General features: G+C 40.1%; 1 protein-coding gene across 1 annotated transcript; it reads left to right on the forward strand.

Moving 5' to 3' along the window:
* The first annotated feature begins 9,409 nt into the window (after positions 1-9,409).
* Positions 9,410-10,852, forward strand: LOC128859943 (protein takeout-like). The gene is made up of 5 exons (XM_054097115.1): positions 9,410-9,554; positions 9,647-9,739; positions 9,819-9,972; positions 10,054-10,187; positions 10,422-10,852. The coding sequence occupies exons 1-5, from the start codon at positions 9,443-9,445 to the stop codon at positions 10,730-10,732; spliced, it is 804 nt and encodes a 267-aa protein (XP_053953090.1). The 5' UTR covers positions 9,410-9,442; the 3' UTR covers positions 10,733-10,852.
* Positions 10,853-21,095: the final 10,243 nt, after the last annotated feature.

Here is a 21,095-nt window from a genome sequence, read left to right on the forward strand (position 1 = left end):
TCCATGGTCTGCCACCGAAATGTTTGTCTACCCACGCCTTCAAAGCAACCTCCACAATACTTTCGCATTTACCTTGACGCCAGGCTCGTTGAAAATGATGGGAGAGCGCACATCTGCGGTTACAGCGTCCCAAACTATTACCTGTGACGGGTGCTGCCTCCTGGTGGCCAATCAGTGACTCGAATTCTCGTATGAACGGTCGGTCAAATAAAGCCTGTTGTTTTAGGAGTTTACGAGTAGCTCAATTTGAAAAATTTTCTCGTTCATTTTTCACTTTTTGAACCATTTTACGTGACTTTGCAGTTTGATGACCACTTCCATGACGTTTCAAGATGCTACCAGTATCATTGTAAAGAATAACGGTGGAAAAAAAAACTTATTTGCTTTAAGGCGCCCGAATTCACGAACAAATGCTTTTCCAGTCAAATAAATGCAATCAGACTATTATGATACTTTTGAACTTCATTACTAATTTTCTTTTTTCTCTGGACTGTTATTTAGCCATCTAAGAGACAGCTGATGCCCATGCGTCAGCTGCGCGAGCGGTCTCAGGTTGGTTACACTCCGAGTGCCGGACCCTGTATATTTTCTTTCAAATGGCTCATACCAAAGCTGAAAAAGAAATAGTTTTTACTCTGCAATGAGCCAGTTTAGCGCTTGAAGAAACAAAGGTTCTTTCAAAAGTGATGCCTGCCTAGATTTTAGTAGGGAATAATTTGTAGACTGTAGCGTTTTCTGATGTCATCTTTGACATATGGCAAGTAGATGGATATACAATGTTACACTATAGAACAACGCGTTAAAGTTATTGAAACTTGTTAGGAAAATGGTCGGTCTTTAAGAACAACATATCACCAAATTCCAAATTCGTGTTTTTTTGGTGGAAATAATCATCCGAATGAGGTTGGTGAAAAAATTTCAAGAAACTTCTTCTATTCGATTGGAAAAGGATGGACGTTACTAAAATTAGGCGTTCTGTTGAGAATATTGCTGCTGTAGCTTAAAGTGTTGCTGAACAACCTTCAACATTCATGAATGGACTGTTTGGTGGATTTTACCTGTTGACTTGCTTATGGTGCACATTTAAATGATGTAATTTTTCACATGTAATTTTTAAGAACCGTATTTTGGGATAAGAGTTGTGAAATTTGAAAGGGTCCTAATTTGTAAATGTTTTATTTTAAAACAAATCAAGGCGCGGCTTTTGGATGTCTTTTTTTAGCTGCATGAGAGCTATTGATAGCGGTAACTATGATTTGACTGCAAAGCTGGAATCGGCTTAAAAATGTAATTCCCTTCATTAGTGGAGTAAGAACAAGACACCAGTCACAATTGGGAGAAGAAGCTTGGCCAAACACGCAAAAAAGGGTGTAAACGCCAATTATAAATAAATAAATAAAAGTCGGCAATTCATCATGAATCTTTAAACGACAAAAGAAAGCGTTCGAATTGTGGAAATTTAATTAAAAAAAAAATAAATAAATTTGTTTTCGAAGCTCATAGAGGACTGGCGGCATTCTCGGTTATTATTTCTTTCGAAATAAGGAAGAAGCTGCCTTTACGGAGAACGGCGAGCGTAATCGAACCACGTTGAGTGAATTTACTACTGTGGGCAAAAAGTAAGGTGAATTTATTTGTCAAACTTCGCGGGATTAAAATTTCGCTCTAGTTATTTTTTTCATGAGTTTGCAGCACTGTTAATAACATCTGGGCCAACTTTCATGTGAATGTCATTATCAGTAATATATTTACGATTGTGTTTACCAAACGACCAAGAGTGCATTTTTCGATTTTTACAATGTCTGATTTGATTGAGCAGAGAAGTGTCATCAAATTTTGTTTGCGGCATTTGGTGATTCGACCATGTTGCAGAAAAATGTTTATAAGTGGTACAAAGAATTCAAAGAGGGTCGAGAACGTGTTGATGACTTGGAGCGCTCCGGACGACCATCGACGTCAACAGATGACCAACTACCAACACGTCAATAAAGTGAAGGAGTTAGTGCTCAAAAATCGTCGGTTGACTGTTAAAGACCTTACTGATATGATCGGAATATCAGAAGGATCTGTGAAAACCATTTTGAAAGACCATTTGGGCCTACGAAAAGTCAAATCTCGTTTTGTACCGAAAACTCTCAATTTCTTGGAAAAAAGTCGTCGCGTTGATGTGTGTGAAACAATGCTTTCAGACTATCAGGACAAGCTCAAATGCATCATTATGGGAGATGAGACTTGGATTTATGCTTACGACCCTGAAACAACCGACCAATCAAGCGAATATCGTGCTAAAGGCGAGGCCAGACCGAAAAGAGCACGTCAAAGTCGTTCAGAAATAACGGTCATGATGACAGTTTTTTTCGATTTTCGTGGTGTGGTGCACTATGAATTCCTTCCACCTGGCCAAACTGTTAATAAGGAATATTATTTGAGCGTTATGCGTCTTTTACGTGAAGCAATTCGTCTAAAAACTCCAGAAATATGGGCCAACAACTCTTGGTTTTTGCATCACGATAATGCACCGTCTCACACTGCACTCGTTCTTCGTGACCATTTCGCCAAAAATTCCTCGCATATCGTTCCGCAACCACCGTATTCGCTTGATTTGGCTCCTTGTGACTTCTGGCTGTTCCCAAAACTCAAGAGACCACTATGGGGAACGCGTTTCGAGTCGATTGAAGAGATAAAAGCTAAATCGAAGAAGGTGCTGATGGCTATACATGGCATGTTTCGGGGGTTGGAAAAATCGTTGGCATAAGTGTATTTCATTGAGAGGGGATTATTTTGAAGGGGATGAAATTGATTTATAAGAATAAATAAAAGTTTTTCATTTTACAACCAAATTTACCTTACTTTTAGCCCACAGTATATGTAGTCAAAATTTGGACTGATAAAATGAACCGTACAACTCATAGCAGCTACCAACATGTGCCGTATATCATATATAAAAAATAAATGCCATGAAATTATCTGCCGGATTATAATAAAAAAATATTCATTCCAACAATTTTTCTGTTTTGTATTACCATTTAAATTTCTCAAGCTTTTAAAAAATCACTTGATATATATTTGCATGTTGCGATAATTGCTCCGGCATGTTCAGGCAGAAGTTGTATCCCATGAGTGCGTGAACCGCAAGAGATCCTATATATTTACATATATTTGTAAGAATCGACTCACATAAAACTCTATTATGGAAAATCCTCAAACATGGTTGTTATGAGTGTCTCCGTAATCATAATCTTATTATTTGTAACCCTCCGTTGGGCACCCGGGTCTGGCCAGAGTCGACGGCTGCGCCAGAACCAAGTGCAGACGATCAGTTTTTCCGCGGCAGAAATGGAACAAAGAGAGATGATCCATCTTCGTATTAGACAATACAATATAGTGCGACTTCGCCCTGGGCCAAGATATCAAAGTTCTGTTCCTATTGAGGTATTCAAGAAATTCTTACACCCAATATTTCATTTATTACCATTTCGGAAACAAATCGATATGCAAGTGAGGCCATTGTTGTATTGTATTTTAAATTTATTGGTATTCATTTGGCCATGGGTGTAAGACACAATAATATGCAGAAAGCGGAAGTTTTGACGTTCAGATGTTTTGCTCATTTTTCTAGCAGGACGGTAACATCGTCGATCCAAAATTTTGACACAATACAAGTATATTCGATTTGATAACGGTCGAACACGTGAATTTCGCCAAAGAACCGATAAAGCCCATTCGTGATGCATGGAATTTCTTGAATGAAATCCTAAAAGATGCTTATGATCCGCATGAAATTATTACTATTGACGAACAACTATTTCCATATCGAGGGCGAACTAAATGCACATAAAATATTGCATCAAAACCCGAGAAATACGGCACACAATTCAAGTGTCCATGTGACTACAAAAAAAAAAAAAAAAAAAATCTGTTGCAAGGAAAACCATAATGTGGTCGATCAGAAGAAGAAGAGCGTGAATTTGATTAAGAAGGAATGTAATGGTGGACTTCCACCAGAAATGGAAAAGAACAATTTTCGCCCAATTCTTGGCTAGCATGGAAACTTTGTTGCAATCTATGCTATGCTACCTGCATACCTGCTAAAGATTCTCCAGTGCTACTTAAGCGAGCGCGAACTGCTGTACCACACACCAGATGGTCAGAAAATAAAAGCAATAACGTCTGGCGCAGCTCAAGGATCTATTCTCGGCCCCGATATCTGGAATCTGAGCTACGATGAGATATTGAGCATAGATATGCCAGAAGATACATACCTAGTGGGATACGGGGACGATATAGTGGCGGTCATACCAGCTCGGGACACTGAGGACGCTAGAACTAAGCTGAACCAAGTCATGATAAGGACGCAAATATGGCTTGAGGACCACGGCCTGGAACTCGCCAAACATAAAACCGAAGTCATCCTTATGACACGAGGTCACATGCCACTCGAGGTCAGCATGAAAATATGCGGCACGTTCTTAGTGACCCAAAAAGTAGTAAAATACTTAGGTATTCAACTTGACTGCAGGCTTACTTTCTGGGCCCAGATACTGCATGCGGCTACCAAAGCAGCAAAGGTCACGGGTATGCTAAGTAGATTAATGGAAAATGGTGGGCCAACACAGAGTAAAAGAAAGCTGATTATGGCGGCCAAAAGCTCAATTCTCCTGTATGGCAGCAAAGTATGGGGAGATGCGCTAAATTGCAAGGCCAAGCGCAAAGCACTGGAGGCTGTGCAATGAACAGCGGCGATCAGAGTTGCCTCAGCCTACCGAACTGTCTCAGGCGATGCAATTTTCGTGATCAGCGGTAAGATACCCATCGACCTCATGGTCTGGGAACGAATGGATGCGTGGGACTCCAAGAAGAAACACGTCATCACTAGCTTCCCAGAACGGAGACGCCAAACTATGCTGCGGTGGCAAAGCCGATGTGACACTGAACTGAGTGGCAGATAGACGGCGAAACTTATTCCATTAATTGACAAATGGGTTCAAAGGAACTTTGGAGAAGTGCACTACTTCTTAACTCAGTTCTTCTCGGGCCACGGATACTTCCGGAGTTACCTATACCGAATAGGCAAGGTAACCGATTCCAAGTGCATATACTGCGAAGCGCTGAGCGATAACGCTGAACACACGTTTTTTAGTTGTGAGGGAGCAAATTGGCGGCATCGCACCGAGCAACATAATCAGCAAAATGCTCGAACGTGGGGATAGCTGGAACGCGGTAAATAAATACATTGAGAACGTACTACGAAAAAATAGATTGACCTCGACACAGTGCAACAAAGTGAAACCGTACAGTTAGAGACACAAGAAGACGAGCCTATAGCATGAAAGCTGGCTACACATATGGTAGACCTGGGTGAATAGAATTGGTTCTTTTTGGATGCCGTTCTGGGGCCTCCCGAAGTAATATAAAAACCAGTTCCGGGAAGGGTGTCTCCCCAGAAGGAGAGGAGGGATCGTTTTAGTGGCCACACCACACGACGGAGTAGACGACGGTCGCTGAAAGTGCGAAGGCACTTTGAACCCTACCTCACCCACCAACAAAAAAATAAAAAATGCTATGCTAGCAGCTATGTACCAAAAAAGAATAGACTGGTTAATTTACTTTCCTCAGTTCATTACACCAAAAATTGTGAAGGCGAAGCAAGAAAACCGTCGCCCATTATTTACTATAATGCACGAAATGTTGCTTATTTCTCAATTCACTAATCCTTTGGCTATGGAATCATTTTTCAACAAACACCAATTACTTACCATCCCTGGGAATATTACAGTCAACCAACCAACCGGATCCAAAAAGCTACGTCGGAAAAACTCGTTTCTATCGCATTGTAAGCAAGAATCCGGCAGCAACCTTGACAGCACTCAAAAATATCTTACATATGTTTTGCTTGCCTTCCAACAAATTCATAAATAAATATTTCATATTTACCATAAATTTCATTAAATCAACTTCAACCTTCTTTGAAATGAGTCAAAATAAAGAACAAAACAAGAAAAATCCTTTTTTTCACAGTATAAAATATTTTTAGCGATATAATAATTAATTAATAATTAATAATAATACTTTTGAAATAATAATAATAATAATTTTGCTTCAGTAGGTAGCTCAATGCAGGCCAAAACCAATGAAAAGGCAGGTTTGGCAGCCGCATCGCACATAGAGACAACGATGCCACTAAGACCACGAAATGGGCCCGTTGTGAAATGAAAAGGTAAGAAATTAAAAAATATACCTGCGATATTTAAAAATGATTTATAAATGTGGCGCACTTGCCACATGCTCCCATACAAATGCATGTAAATACTCGCCCCATCGAAGGTTTTAAAAAAGGTGTTCAACGGAAGGTTAGTGAATAATTATGCTACTTATGGAGACAACGATGCCACTAAGACCACGAAATGGGCCCGTTGTGAAATGAAAAGGTAAGAAATTAAAAAATATACCTGCGATATTTAAAAATGATTTATAAATGTGGCGCACTTGCCACATGCTCCCATACAAATGCATGTAAATACTCGCCCCATCGAAGGTTTTAAAAAAGGTGTTCAACGGAAGGTTAGTGAATAATTATGCTACTTATATAGTAAATAGTAAATGTTTTTTCAAAATAATTTGTTAAAGGATCGATTGATGATTTTTACCAAGTTCGGTTGAACTTTTTGCCACAGAAAGTAGCTGAATACCCGAATTGTTGCAATTCATACAAAAATAGTCTCTAACAAACTCAATTTTAAGGGGTAAGGGGTGCCAGAGTTTTCAAAAAATTGGATTTTGTTTTTGCATTTTATTAAAGTATAATATTTTAAAAATATTGTGTGACAACTTGAAGTGACTCCGAAAAATACTTTTGGAGTTATTCAACAATTAACAAAGGGCGCTTGAGCACTCCAGAGCAGATAGCAAAACTTTAAATACGATTTTTTCAAAACTATGTTTTTTGAACTGGTGATCACTGTATCTGTAAAAACCGCTTAGTAGGTTTCAATAAAATTTATACGGCTTTAGAAAAACATAAAAAACTTGTGACTGATCGCAGGATTTTTTTTTAAAAAATTTCAATTTTTTTTAAATAATTAATTGTAGGTTTTTTTCTCAAAAATCTGAAAAATATTTCCCGAGGTCGCCATATTGTTAATATTGAAACAAAAAGCTTCGAGCAGGCACAATATTATCTATTAATAAAACTAATTTCTCGTATCCGATTGATTTTAAATGATTCTCCAAGGACTTGTGATGATCACCGCAAGGGACTTCTGGAGAAACGGGCTCCACACAAAGAGCGATAACTTTTACAATTACTATTTTTTTTTTTGAAATTTAAATGAAAACCGAAAAGATGCTTATGATCCGCATGAAATCATTACTATTGACGAACAACTATTTCCATATCGAGGCATACTAATGCTATGTTTTTAGGCCATTGACTAGCAAAAAAAAAAAAATTATTGAAAATCATCATTTTTCAGGCCTTTGACTGCCCTTAACCCCTTATCAATCTTAAATTCAGCGACTTAGGTGTCACATAAATTACTGAATACCTGCATAAGATAAACAGGTATGAAAAATTCATTTACCATGATAACAGTTTTTTGTTTCAAAATATGGATGAGTATTCCAATTTTTACTGCCAGTAGTGCGAAAATTTTCAAAAAAAAAAACACAAACAAATTTAAAAAGATTTGCAGACTACTATTAACACACATGAAGAAGCATGAAATCAAACTAGTTAAGTTAGACTGCAATGACATTAGTAAAAAAATAGGTAAAACTATCGTATTTCAGAACTTCTTCATCACTCCACCTTGCATGAATCTAAAGGGTGATTTTTTAAGAGCTATAGGAAAGTTTTTCAAAAAAACATACGTAAAATTCAGAAAAATGCATGAAATTTTTATTTAAATCGATAGTACAGTCCATATAATTTAATGTTTGAAGATTATTTCATGCAAATGTTGACCGCACCTCCGCTTAGTCCAATTTTGGCATACTCTTTCCAACGTTTCGGCCGGTATCTCACATATAAATGCTTTAATGTTGTCTTCCAATGCGTCAATTCAAGCAGGCTTGGCTGAAAAGTCATGAGCTTTAACATAGCCCCACAAAAAATAATCTGAAGGCGTTATATCGCACGATCTGGGTGGCCAATTGACAGGTCCCGAACGTGAAGTAAAATGTTCACCGAACTCGCCTCTCAACAAGTCCATTGTTACGCGCGCTGTGTGGCATGTGGCACCGTCTTGCTGAAACCACAAGTCATGCAAGTCAAGCTCTTGCATTTTGGGCAAAAAAAAGTTGGATATCATTTCACGGTAGCGCTCACCATTGACAGTTACGTTACGCTTCGCAGCATCTTTGAAGAAGTACGGTCCAATGATACCTCCAGCCCATAAACCGCACCAAACTGTGACCTTTTCTGGTACATTGGCAGCTCTTGCAATTTTTCTGACTGATCTTCACTCCAAAACGACAATTCTGCTTATTTACGTACCCATTGATCTAAAAATGAGCTTCGTCGCTGAACACAATTTTTCGATAAAAAAGTGGATCTTCGGCCAACTTTCCAAGAGCCCATTCACCAAAAATTCTGCGTTGCGGTAGGTCGTTCGGCTTCAATTCTTGCACCAGCTGTATTTTGAAAGGCTTCACATCTAAATCCTTTCGCAAAATTTTCCACGTTGTTGAGTAACAGAGGCCCAATTGCTGCGAACGACGAACGGCGACGAATCGATAATTGATGGTCATCATTAACTCTGGCCGATACAGCTGCGATAATTTCTTCAGCTCGCACTCCACGTAAGAGTGTTGGTGGTTTGATGTCCAATAATGTAAATTTGGTTCTAAATTTAGTCACAATAGCTCGAATAGCCGCTTCAGTGGGTCGATTAAACTGACCATAAAATGGAAGAAGCGCGCGATAAACTTTCTTAACAGAAGTCGCATTTTTATAATAAAATTCAATGATTTGCAAGCGTTGTTCGTTTGTAAGTCGATTCATGGTTAAATTATAGACCAAACTGAAGATGTTTGACAGTGGAACAAAACACGAAACATGCGTCAGCTGCTTAAACCAACTAGTTGCAACTGTTTAAAATGATAATAGCTAAAAAATCACCCGTTACATACTACAAAAAAAAAAGCTGCACAAAAATTAATTGTGTATGGAAAATTATGCTTGCTATGATTTATGTGTGCGCGTGTGTGCGAGTAGGTATATGCGAAATGGTTTGAGGGTGTTTTTGTGTTTTGGTTTTTGTAGTTTTGTTGTCTTGTTCACTGTGTCTGATGTTTAAGTAGTTGATCTGCGACTTCGTTAGTATTCAAAACAATAATTTTCGACCGCGAACAAATTATATAAGTATGTATTTATAATTTAATTCATGACTTTTATATTTTCATGCTCAGTTGGTGAACAGACGTTTAAGATTGCAGTGCAACTATGCAGCAGCAGCTCAGTAGATTCCCTTCAAGCGTTCACTTTGTGTTCTTCGCCATAATCAGTTGCCAACTAGCAGCACTCGTCAGTGGCCATGAATATTTGAGAGATAAACGTAAATAAATGCTGACTAAACAGAAACTTGCGTAGATACTTGAAAAATGCAAAATTTCGTGCTTATCTAGAAACTTTGTTTTAATTTTGCAGCATCATTTCTGCAGCCTTGCCATCTGCATGATGCCGGCAATGGTAAATGTCTGGCGAATGCTTTTGAAAACTTGTTTACCAACTGGCGCAATGGTAAGTGGACGCACCATGCAAATGCTGGTGGAAACCATTCAAAATGCATACAGATTTTATACGTCGTGTTTATCTTTAGGTGTGCCTGGCCTGAACGGACTCAGTCCCATCGATCCATTTCATGTGAAGCGCGTGAGGCTCTCACAACAAACGGAAAACTTGGCTGACATAAAGGCCGAACTGAAAGATGTGGTGGCGCATGGCATGAGTGGCACAAAAGTGCTGAAAACATCGTAAGTAAGCGTTTAACTCAAACTAAGTAGAATAAATTAATTTCGAATAAAGCAAAAATAAATGCAATTCTTGTTGTACAGCGTCAATGCCAAGGACTACACGATCGAGTTCAAATTGCGTACGCCAGCTGTGCATGTCGAAGGCGATTACAAAGTCAAAGGACGCATACTGATATTGAATTTGGACAGCGCTGGCAAGATGTCATCCACTGTCGGTATGTATTGTGTGCAGATGGGTTTTGAAAATTGTTTATTGCACATTAAAAAAAATATATATAATATATAATAGTAAACTATTAAAAACAAATATTTCCACAAAAAAAAAAAAAATGCTCAGCGCGCTGATTACTAACCCCTTCTGCTCTCTCTAACCCTTCTTTAAGTATTTTCGCACATTATTTTTCTGAAATTTTTCGTCGCTTATTTAAACCAAACTTTTTCCACACTAGAAAACCTCGAATATCGCATTGCCTGCAAGGCGGATCTCAAGCAAATCGATGGAGAATATTTCTTTGACATTACTTCAGCCACGGCGCGTATTGACAAGGTGGGCAACTTTAAGATACATTTTTCGAATCTCTTCGGCGGCAATAAAGAGCTGGAGGAGAGTGCACATGATCTTTTCAATAATAACTGGCGTGAAATTTTCGAAATTATGCGGCCGGCCTTCGGGCAAACAATCAATACCATTGTACTCGACCGGTATAAAAAGATTTTGAAATATGTACCGGCTAGCTACTTTTTGGATGATTTGCCATAGGCTGAGTGTTTGCGTAAATGTATGCAAAGTTTTATGTCGATTATAAGGTTAACATTAAACATTAAATTATGTTTATAAATTACTATAATTTTTTGGAAGTTATGACAGCTAGAATATGTTGAAGTGTTTAACTTTTTACAAAAGTGTTTGAGAAATAAAGTATTTCTTTGAAACTGTACATCCTGCTGCATTTAAAGTTTTTAATTTGAGCTATACATTTTTTGACTTTGAGAGCTAAAATACAATCCGTGGTGTGAGAGAAATGTAATTAAGAGTGGGACTTTACACCGTAGATGGGACGCTTTTAGTTTGAAAAAAAAGTTGGGAACGCGTATAAGAGGCATATTTTGTATTTTTTTTATAAAAGTGGTAAAAATGCAACAACTGCTGCTGCAGAAATATTCACTGTTCACGGAGAGGATACCGTGAGTGAAAGGACTGCGCAAAAGTGGTTTTCAAAATTCTGAACTGCTAACTGCGACGCGGAGGATGCCCCGCGCGCTGGTCGTCCTGAAGTCTTCAACTCCGACGTCTTGCTCGAACTCGTGGAAGCTGAACCAAATTTGACAGTCGATATATTAGCTCTCGGGTTAAATTCATCGCATGGAACAGTTCACAGGCACCTGGTTCAAAGGTTACAAAGCTGGGAAAATGGGTTCCGTATAGACTTTCCGTCGCCAACCTTCAGCAGAGAGTGAATGTATGTTCTCAGCAGCTGCAACGGCTTGAAAATGAAAGCTTTTTGAACCGTATCATTACTGGTGATGAAAAATGGGTCCTTTACAATAATCCTGTTCGCAAACGCCAATGGTTAGATAAAGATGAAACACCAGAACCGGCCCCTAGAGATGTCCTTCACCGCAAGAAGATTATCCTGTCTATTTGATGGGATATGGCCGGTATTGTTTATTATGAACTTCTGGAACCAAACCAGACGATAACTGCTGATTATTTTCCACATCAGCTATCAAATCTGAATTAGGCACTTAACAAAAATCGACCGTCTTTAGTGTATAGACGCAAAGTTTTGTTTCACCACGACAACGCAAGACCTCATACCGTAAGGCAAACATTAGGCCAGCTGAACGAGCTCGGATGGGAGCTAATGCCGCATCCACCATACTCTCCGGATAATGCACCTTGTGATTATCACTTTTTCCCTGGACTTCAATCCCATATGAGTAACAAGAACAAGAACTACTCCTCAAAAGAAGCTATAAAAAAGGATATCGAAGCGTATTTTGACTCCAAGGACAAAAAAATTTTTGAGCAGGGAATTAAAAATTTGCCTAAACGTTGGGAAGGCATTGTAAATAATGAAAGAAAATGTATTATTGATTAATAAATACTTTAAACATCTTTTTTATTAATTTTAAAACCACCTTTAAAAAACCCACGAACTTTGGACATACCTGATACAACTTTATTCTGAAAGAATGGTTACAAGTGAATCATTGAAAGTATTGCCCATCGCTGGCTACTACCATCCTTCTGGTAGATCTCGTATACCGTCGCGGTAAAACTGTTCATCATTTGAGGCTATCCACGGATCAAGTCATTTTTTGATGTCGTCATATGAATGGAACTGCTGGTCAGCTAGACCATGTGCCATCGATCGGTTCAGGTGATAATCGGACGGCGCCATATCTGGAGAATATGGCGTGTGGGGTAGAATTTTCCATTTCAGTGTTTCCAGGTAGATTTTAACGGGTTTGGCAACGTGAGGCCGAGCGTTGTCATGCTGTAGAATCACTTTGTCATGCCTCTCCGCGTATTGCGGCCGCTTCTCGCGCAGTGCTGTACCCAATCGCATCAATTGAAGTCAATACCGATCCCCAGGGATGGTTTCGCTTGGTTATAACAGTTCATAATAAATAACACCAAGTTGGTCCCACCAAATACATAGCATAACCTTCGAAGCGTGAATATTTGGCCGAGCCGATGACGTAGAAGCATGACTGGATAGTCCCCAAGACTTTTCTTTCTTTGGATTGTTGTAATGAATCCATTTTTCATCACCCGTCATGATGCGATAAGGAAAGCCCTTCCTTTTTTGACGCTGGAGCAGTTGTTCATAGGTGAAAAAACGACGTTCAACATCCCTTGGTTTTAACTCATAAGCAAGCCAAGTCTACTGTTTCTGAATCATTCCCACAACATACAATCGCTTGGAAATGGATTGGCGGGTAACTCCTAATACTAAAGCAAGCTCTTCTTGCGTTTGACACGGATCCTCATTGAGCAATGCCTCCAATTCAGCGTCTACGAAGGTTTTTGGCCTTCTTTCACGTGGACGGTCGTCAACATTAAAATCACCGTATTTGAAGCGACGGAACCAACCTCGGCACGTTGTTTCACTTAAAGCAGCATCTCCATACACTTTTTGTAGCTTTTGATGCTCTTCAGCCGCCGTTTTTTTCGAGGGAAAGAGGAAAATCAACACTTTCCGCAAATGACGATTACTCGGCACAAAATCAGACATTTTCACGAAACCAAAAGTACAGGGTTTGATTGAAAAGTAATGAGCCTTATTTTTTTAAGCAGTTTTATTAAACCTTTTGGCTTATATGACTAATATTCTTCAAAATAGTACCTTTGTGCGTCAAATAGGACCCTGGTAGCGGTCCTTGCACTGCAGGAAACATTTTTCAAACCCATCCGCCGGAATCGCGTTCATTTTGGTTGTCACAGCTTTCTTTTCAGACGCGGGAACAAGAAGAAGTTCGGAGGGGACAGGTCTGGGCTGTAGGGAGGGAGGGAAAGCACCGCAACCCCTATCTTGGCCAATGCAGAGGTGCAGAGGAAGGCGGTGTGCGCCGGCGCATTGTCGTGATGAAGGGTCCAATTGTTGACTAGGTCGGGCCGAACCCGGGCGACGCGGTTTTTCTGCCGAAGGAGCACTTCTTTGTAAAATGCCGCATTTACAGTGCTTCCTAGAGGTACAAACTTCTTTTAAATCGCTGTTAGCCTTCGACGTCCTCTCGGCCTTCCTTGAACGACTTGTGCCACCGTTTTACCTGGGCACTGGACAGAGATTGGTCCCCGTAAGCCTCCAATGGTTTTCGTACTCGTTTTGTTCAGCTTTACGCAAAATTTGATCGAGTAACGTTGCTCCAACGATCGCTGCATTTTCGCCACTGCAAAATCCTAATACACTTTTAAAACAGCTTTCACGCGCGTAGCGATGTTGACTGCATCGCTGTTGCCAGCGAACTGGGACCGGTTTCTAGTGGAAGGGGAAGGTCCAACGATCATTTCCCCCCACCAGCAGATTCGGTTGATCGCTTGGCAGACGCTCCGCGCGGGAAGGCTCATTACTTTTCAATCAAACCCTGTATATGACACCAGAACAAAATCACTAATGTGTCGAAGCATGAAGCAATAATTAAAGGTGATGTAAGTAGCCTAATTTCACCCTGTGTTAGCCATTTTGAAGCTACTTAATAAATCCGTGTTGTCCTCTTGGAAAAGCTACTTTTTATTTCAGAGCAAATTCTAAAGAAAAAGTACTCAAAAGCGTAGAAATTAAAACTTTTGCTGAAAAAGTTAGCAGGCAATATTGTTTTGCCTATTCCATTTTGCTTAGACTTTCGCATCTTTCAATTTCAATTTCAATTTATTTGATTTTTTTTTTCAAACACGAAACGCGCTGCATTATTTAAAGCGATTTGCAATTTTTGCTTCGAATTATTATCAAGCCTGCAATATACTAATTCAGCGTATGATACATGAGGAACAATGAGTGATCTAACAAGTTTTAATTTAACTTTACGCAACGGAACAAACCTATCAAATAGATAGCTGACTAAAGCATTGAAATGTTGCAGTTTTTCATCCACTGTTGTGAATAACCGACACATATTCCAATTAAGCTCGGCAGCCTCCTTATTTAAGAGATCATGCTGAATAAGCTTAAAGTCTCTAAAAAATATCTCCTTTACTTGATTGGGTCTGTTGAACTGGATGTTGTAAGATAAGAATATCAACTCGTGGTCGAAAACCCCAGCCGTAGGAAGCTGATCAATATGACTGACGTAATCTCTGTCACTGACGCAAAATACATCCAAAAGACTTGGTTTGCAGTGGGGTGCAAAGCGAGTAGCATATTCATTGATTAAGGAAATTCCTAATGATTGGAAACGATCTATCAAACTCCTGGAAGAAAAATTATCACAAAGAAGGTCTACATTTAAATCGGTGAAGGAGTTTAAATAAAGCAAGGGGATAATGAGATAGATAGGAATGAGATAAAAATAAAAAAGATTACATTGTAAAGCCAAGAATATGAAAAGTAACAATGAGATGAACGAAATAGAAATGATACTAAAATAAAAATGATTACAATGCAAAGCAAAGAGTTTGATAAACATAAATGATAAATAAGAGAATAAATTTAACGCAGACATAACATTAATAATATAACGCATAAATGTTTTTGTTTTTACATATTAGCAGTTGCCATGCTCTCTATACTCGTTTTTTTCAGTTATATTGTAATTACAGCATCAGTTTGGGGTCGAGCTCTAACAAACACTTGACCACGAACAGAGAAAACTGACGTTAGACGCTTTTGATTTTTATACTGCATAGCCAAACGCATTAGTTCGCGATTTTTTCTTGCAAGACATTCGTGGATAAATAGCTTCCCTTCAATACTGACGCCGACATCACTAAGAGAAAGTGCTCGTCTCTTATCTTTGCAGAATTTAGCTACAGCTTTCAGGAGTTGAAAGCGATCTGCAGCAGAGCTCAATTTGATTATAATTGTAGCTACGCTTTTATTGTTTGGGCGTCTACTTGTGTTTCTGCGTATATATAAATTTATCTTTTTTAACACAGATTTTATACTTGTAACTTTGCAGGTAATCTCGTTAAAAAATCAAATGTATGATTAGCGGACGTAACGAAATAAAAGTGGTTTTTCCTTGTTAAGAGTTTCCACTATTTGTTTTATTTATTACTTCAGTGTAGGTTTACAAGTGGCACATATAGATTCCAATCCGATGCATGGTCAAAATACATATATATATGACACAAATCCATGGGAATAGTTAAGTTAAAAATATAAATAATTAAGTACCAGTTATAAAATAACATAAAATTGTTCTATGGCTTACAACGACCTTTTTCAATTTTTTACTACATTTTCAGAAAGGGGATAAACTTATTCCCGTTTTTCCCTTGCTTCCAAATTGCATCAATGGATTTAGTAGCATCCGAAATCAGTTGTCAAACTTTACTTAACCTTGTATAATTGAATCATGGTGTCGAAGCAGTAATTTTTGCAAAATGGCCGCATACGTCAATCATAATTGACACTACAAACAGCCAAGCAAAGGAGCGCCTAAATGTCAAAATAAAGATTTTTATCATTCAAAATCATTTTTTTATTAAAAAAGTTATTCAAAAACAGGCCGTAAAATTGTGCCCGCTCATTTCACATGCATTCACACACTCGTCCAGCCAGTCGTTGTTCAGATGACAACGAAGCTACTTTAATAATGACTGCATTGATTATTTTCATATATCAGCAACAAAATCTCAGTTTTTTCGTAAAAAAACCGCTGCCATAACCCCGGTTGCGTCAGCAAATCAGCTGATTCGGTCAAATCGGTGTGAGCCGGTTAACGGTCTTATGTTGGCTCACCTCTGCATTCTGTTGTATGCATATAGGCAAATTTAACGCGTTCAAAGTCCTGCGACTCAAAATAAAAATTTTTTCAATTTTCTTCTGGATATAACTTCGGTTTGTTTTGGTGCTTTTACGCCACCGGCTGACCAACGAATGATGGGCAAGCAACAGCAAACAATTTAACAAAAATAATTAAAAAATTCATGTGAAATGAAAGAAATTTCAGACAGTTTATTTTAGAAAATATTTTTGTAGATAGTTGCCTCCTGTTTGAAAGGGGCTTAAATGGAACTTAATAAATAAGTTAACCGGTATACTACTACATGGCTGCCACCCGAAAGTCGTATGAAAAATCCTTGCTACGAATATACTTTTAAATAGTGTTGCCACCTGTTTGAAAAATTATGTTGAAGTTTAACTAATTAAACAGATAAAATATAACAGTAAGGGTACCAAAAAAAGCGGTTTAAAAAATCGTAATTTCGACTAAATTTTTGAACAGAGTTGCCACCTGTTTAAAAAATGAAATAAAATTAATTAAATATTTCATACTAAATAATTAAAATACTACAGTAAAAGTGTCAAATAAAAGTAATTTTGAGGTGGTTGCCACCTGTTTAAAAAATAAAATAAAATTAATTAAATATTTAATACTAAATAATTAAAATACTACAGTAAGAGTGTCAAATAAAAGGAATTTTGAGGTGGTTGCCATCTGTTTAAAAAATAAAATAAAATTCATTAAATAATTAATACTAAATAATTAAAATACTACAGTAAGAGTGTCAAATAAAAGGAATTTTGAGGTGGTTGCCACCTGTTTAAAAAAGGAAATAAAATTCATTAAATAATTAACACTAAATAATTAAAATACTACAGTAAAAGTGTCAAATAAAAGGAATTTTGAGGTAGTTGCCACCTGCTTCAAAGGGTTAACTTGATTTAATAAATAAGTTAACTGAAATACTACTATTATTACCCGGATCCGCCTAATAATGCCTTGGCGTGATCCTCACGCAGCTCTCAGCTTACACGTTAAGGTTGGATACTCGAGGGCAAAAAATATGTTATTCCAATTTTTGTGCTTTCAATCTTTGCATTGCTCGTTATTCACACACACGTCTTTTTCGGGAGCTAATGAAATGGAGGATGGTTCCATGTGTAGAAGTCCACGCAAGTGGGGAAAGTTACTGATCGCCATTCACTTGGGAGTGGCCAGGACGATTCTTCTGCATATGGTTCAAGCAGCTCACAACGGCCGGGATTAGCCCACGTATCCTCTGGGTAGCTTCCGAACACCCGTTCGGGAGTGAGCTAAAGTGAGAAGGCGAAACATTCCAGGATAGCTGGTTGTGCGTTGGGTTTGGGACCCGCCACTTAAAAATCGCCCCCAATGAAAACTTTAAAAAAGCCTCGGATGAGACCTCCCTATACTGATGACGACCCCTGCAAACGAACTAAGGACTATGATTTGAGGGCATGCACCTGGAATGTCCGGTCCCTTAATGGGGAGGGTGCCTCTGCCCGGCTGGTTGATGTCCTCGTGAGAGTAAAGGCTGACATCACTGCCATCCAAGAGATGCGATGGACGGGGCAAGGAAAGAAAACCATAGGACCTTGCGACGTCTACTACAGCTGCCATGTAAAGGAGCGCAAATTCGGTGTCGGATTTGTTGTGGGAGAGAGACTTCGTCGCCAAGTACTGTCGTTCACTCCGGTGGACGAGCGTCTCGCAACAATCCGCATCAAAGCCCGTTTTTTTAACATATCGCTAATTTGCGCCCACGCCCCGACGGAAGAGAAGGACGATGCGACCAAAGATTCTTTCTATGAGCGCCTGGAACGTTCCTATGAGCGCTGCCCCCGCCACGACATAAAAATCGTGCTTGGCGACTTCAACGCCAGGGTGGGCAAGGAGGGAATTTTTGGTCCCACAGTCGGAAAATTCAGCCTACACAACGAAACATCCGGTAACGGACAGAGGCTGATCGACTTCGCCGGGGCCCGAAACATGGTAGTCTGCAGCACCAGATTCCAGCATAAAAAGATACACCAAGCTACCTGGCTGTCCCCTGATCGAAAAACGCGAAACCAGATCGATCATGTTGTGATAGATGGAAGACACGCTTCTAGTGTATTAGATGTACGTACGATCCGAGGACCCAACATTGACTCGGATCACTACCTTGTTGCAGCCAAACTGCGCACGCGCCTCTGTGCAGCAAAAAACGTGCATCTACCTACGCAAAGAATGTTCGACCTCGAAAAGCTGCAATCACAACAGACAGCCAGAAGATTCGCCACTCGACTCTCACTCCTGCTCTCAGAGAGTACTGCCCAACAAACCGGCATCCACGAACAATGGAGCAACATTTCTCATTCCCTACGTACCGCCGCCGAAGAAGAAATCGGATTCCGGCGAGCCCGAAAAAACAATTGGTACGACGAGGAATGTCATGCTGCCGCAGAAAGAAAGGATGCCGCCTATAGAGCCACGCTGCGATCGGGCGCAACGCGAGCCATGTGGGATCGCTACAGAGAGCTGAAAAAGGAAGAGAGACGTATTATCCGACAGAAGAAACGAGAGGCCGAAATACGTGAGTGCGAAGAGCTTGAGATGCTGGCCAACAGGAACAACGCCCGAAAATTCTACCAGAAAGTTCGGCGGCTTACAGAAGGTTTTAAGACCGGGGCGTTTTCCTGTAAGAACAAAGACGGCGAACTGGTGACCGACGTACAGAGCAATCTTAAATTATGGAGGGAACACTTCTCGAACCTATTAAACAGTGACAGCTGCGCATGTCACCGAGAAAGTGAAGATCCCGATACCCCAATCGTTGACGACGGAATTGTCGTTCCGCTACCCGATCATGACGAGGTGAGAATAGCGATAACGCGGCTAAAGAACAACAAAGCCGCGGGCGCCGACGGACTGCCGGCTGAGCTATTCAAACATGGCGGCGAGGAGCTGGTAAGGTGCATGCATCAGCTCCTATGCTAAATATGGTCGGATGAAAGCATGCCTGCCGATTGGAATTTAAGTGTGCTCTGCCCAATCCATAAGAAGGGCGATCCTGCAATTTGTGCCAATTACCGCGGGATTAGTCTTCTAAATATCGCATATAAGGTTCTAGCGAGCGTATTGTGTGAAAGGCTGAAGCCCACCGTCAACCAACTGATTGGACCTTATCAGTGTGGCTTCAGACCTGGAAAGTCTACCATCGACCAAATATTCTCAATACGCCAAATCTTGGAAAAGACCCATGAAAGGAGAATCGACACACACCATCTTTTCGTCGACTTCAAAGCTGCATTCGACAGTACGGAAAGGAGTTACCTGTATGCCGCGATGTCTGAATTTGGTATCCCCGCAAAACTAATACGGCTATGTAAGATGACGTTGCTCAACACCAACAGCGCCGTCAGAATTGGAAAGGACCTCTCCGAGCCGTTTGATACCAAACGAGGTTTCAGACAGGGTGACTCCCTGTCGTGTGACTTCTTTAACCTGATGTTGGAGAGCATCGTGCGAGCCGCAGAACTTAATCGCTCAGGCACAATTTTTTATAAGAGCGTACAATTGCTGGCGTATGCCGATGATATTGACATCATCGGCCTTAACAACCGCGCTGTTAGTTCTGCCTTCTCCAAACTGGATAAAGAGGCAAAGCGAATGGGTCTGGTGGTGAACGAGGACAAAACGAAGTACCTCCTGTCTTCAAACAAACAGTCGGCGCACTCGCGTATCGGCACCCACGTCACTGTTGACAGTTACAATTTTGAGGTTGTAAAAGACTTCGTCTATTTAGGAACCAGCATTAACACCGATAACAATGTCAGCCTTGAAATCCAACGTAGAATCTCTCTTGCCAACAAGTGCTACTTTGGACTAAGTAGGCAATTGAGTAGTAAAGTCCTCTCTCGACGAACAAAACTAACACTCTACAAGACTCTCATCAAGCCCGTCCTAACGTATGGCGCAGAAGCTTGGACGATGACAACATCCGATGAAGCGACGCTTGGAGTGTTCGAGAGAAAGATTCTGCGTAAGATTTTTGGACCTTTGCACGTTGGCAACAGCGAATATCGCAGACGATGGAACGATGAGCTGTATGAGCTTTACGACGACATAGACATAGCGCAGCGAATAAAGATCCAGCGGCTACGTTGGCTGGGTCATGTCGTCCGAATGGATACAAACGCTCCGGCTTTGAAAGTATTCGATGCGGTACCAGCTGGTGGTAGCAGAGGAAGAGGGCGGCCTCCTCTGCGTTGGAAAGATCAGGTGGAGAAGGACTTGGCTTCACTTGGTGTGTCCAACTGGCGTCGGTTAGCACGAGAAAGAAACGACTGGCGCGCTTTGTTAAACTCGGCCAAAATCGCGTAAGCGGTTATAGCGCCAATTAAGAAGAAGAAGAATGAAATTTAATAAGAACAAAAAATCCATTAACATGATTTTTTCACTGCCTCAATATTAATACCCATGCATGTAGGTATCATATTATATTTAGCTAGCGCCGAAAAGACTGACGAAAGTGCAATGCTGCCATGACGGTATCTTGCTGCCTGGGACCTACGATTGTTAAATACGAGTATCGGAAGCATGCCGAGTAGATTAGGTTGGCACTACTGGTATATACCAAGTGGCTGACGATTCGTCAGTCTGCGGTCGGTGCCTGGTATTGGCGGGTGGTAGTTGCTCTTTGCTGAAAAATTCTATTAGGATAGTAA

This window comes from Anastrepha ludens, chromosome 2, assembly GCF_028408465.1.
Source record: "Anastrepha ludens isolate Willacy chromosome 2, idAnaLude1.1, whole genome shotgun sequence".
NCBI lineage: Eukaryota > Metazoa > Arthropoda > Insecta > Diptera > Tephritidae > Anastrepha > Anastrepha ludens.

Bases quoted from the DNA above. Each gene is read 5' to 3' on its own strand.
- LOC128859943 (XM_054097115.1), top strand. From the start codon at position 9,443: ATGCAGCAGCAGCTCAGTAGATTCCCTTCAAGCGTTCACTTTGTGTTC. The intron at 9,740-9,818 runs GTAAGTGGACGC...GTTTATCTTTAG, and splicing joins GTTTACCAACTGGCGCAATG to GTGTGCCTGGCCTGAACGGA. The intron at 9,973-10,053 runs GTAAGTAAGCGT...CTTGTTGTACAG, and splicing joins ACAAAAGTGCTGAAAACATC to CGTCAATGCCAAGGACTACA.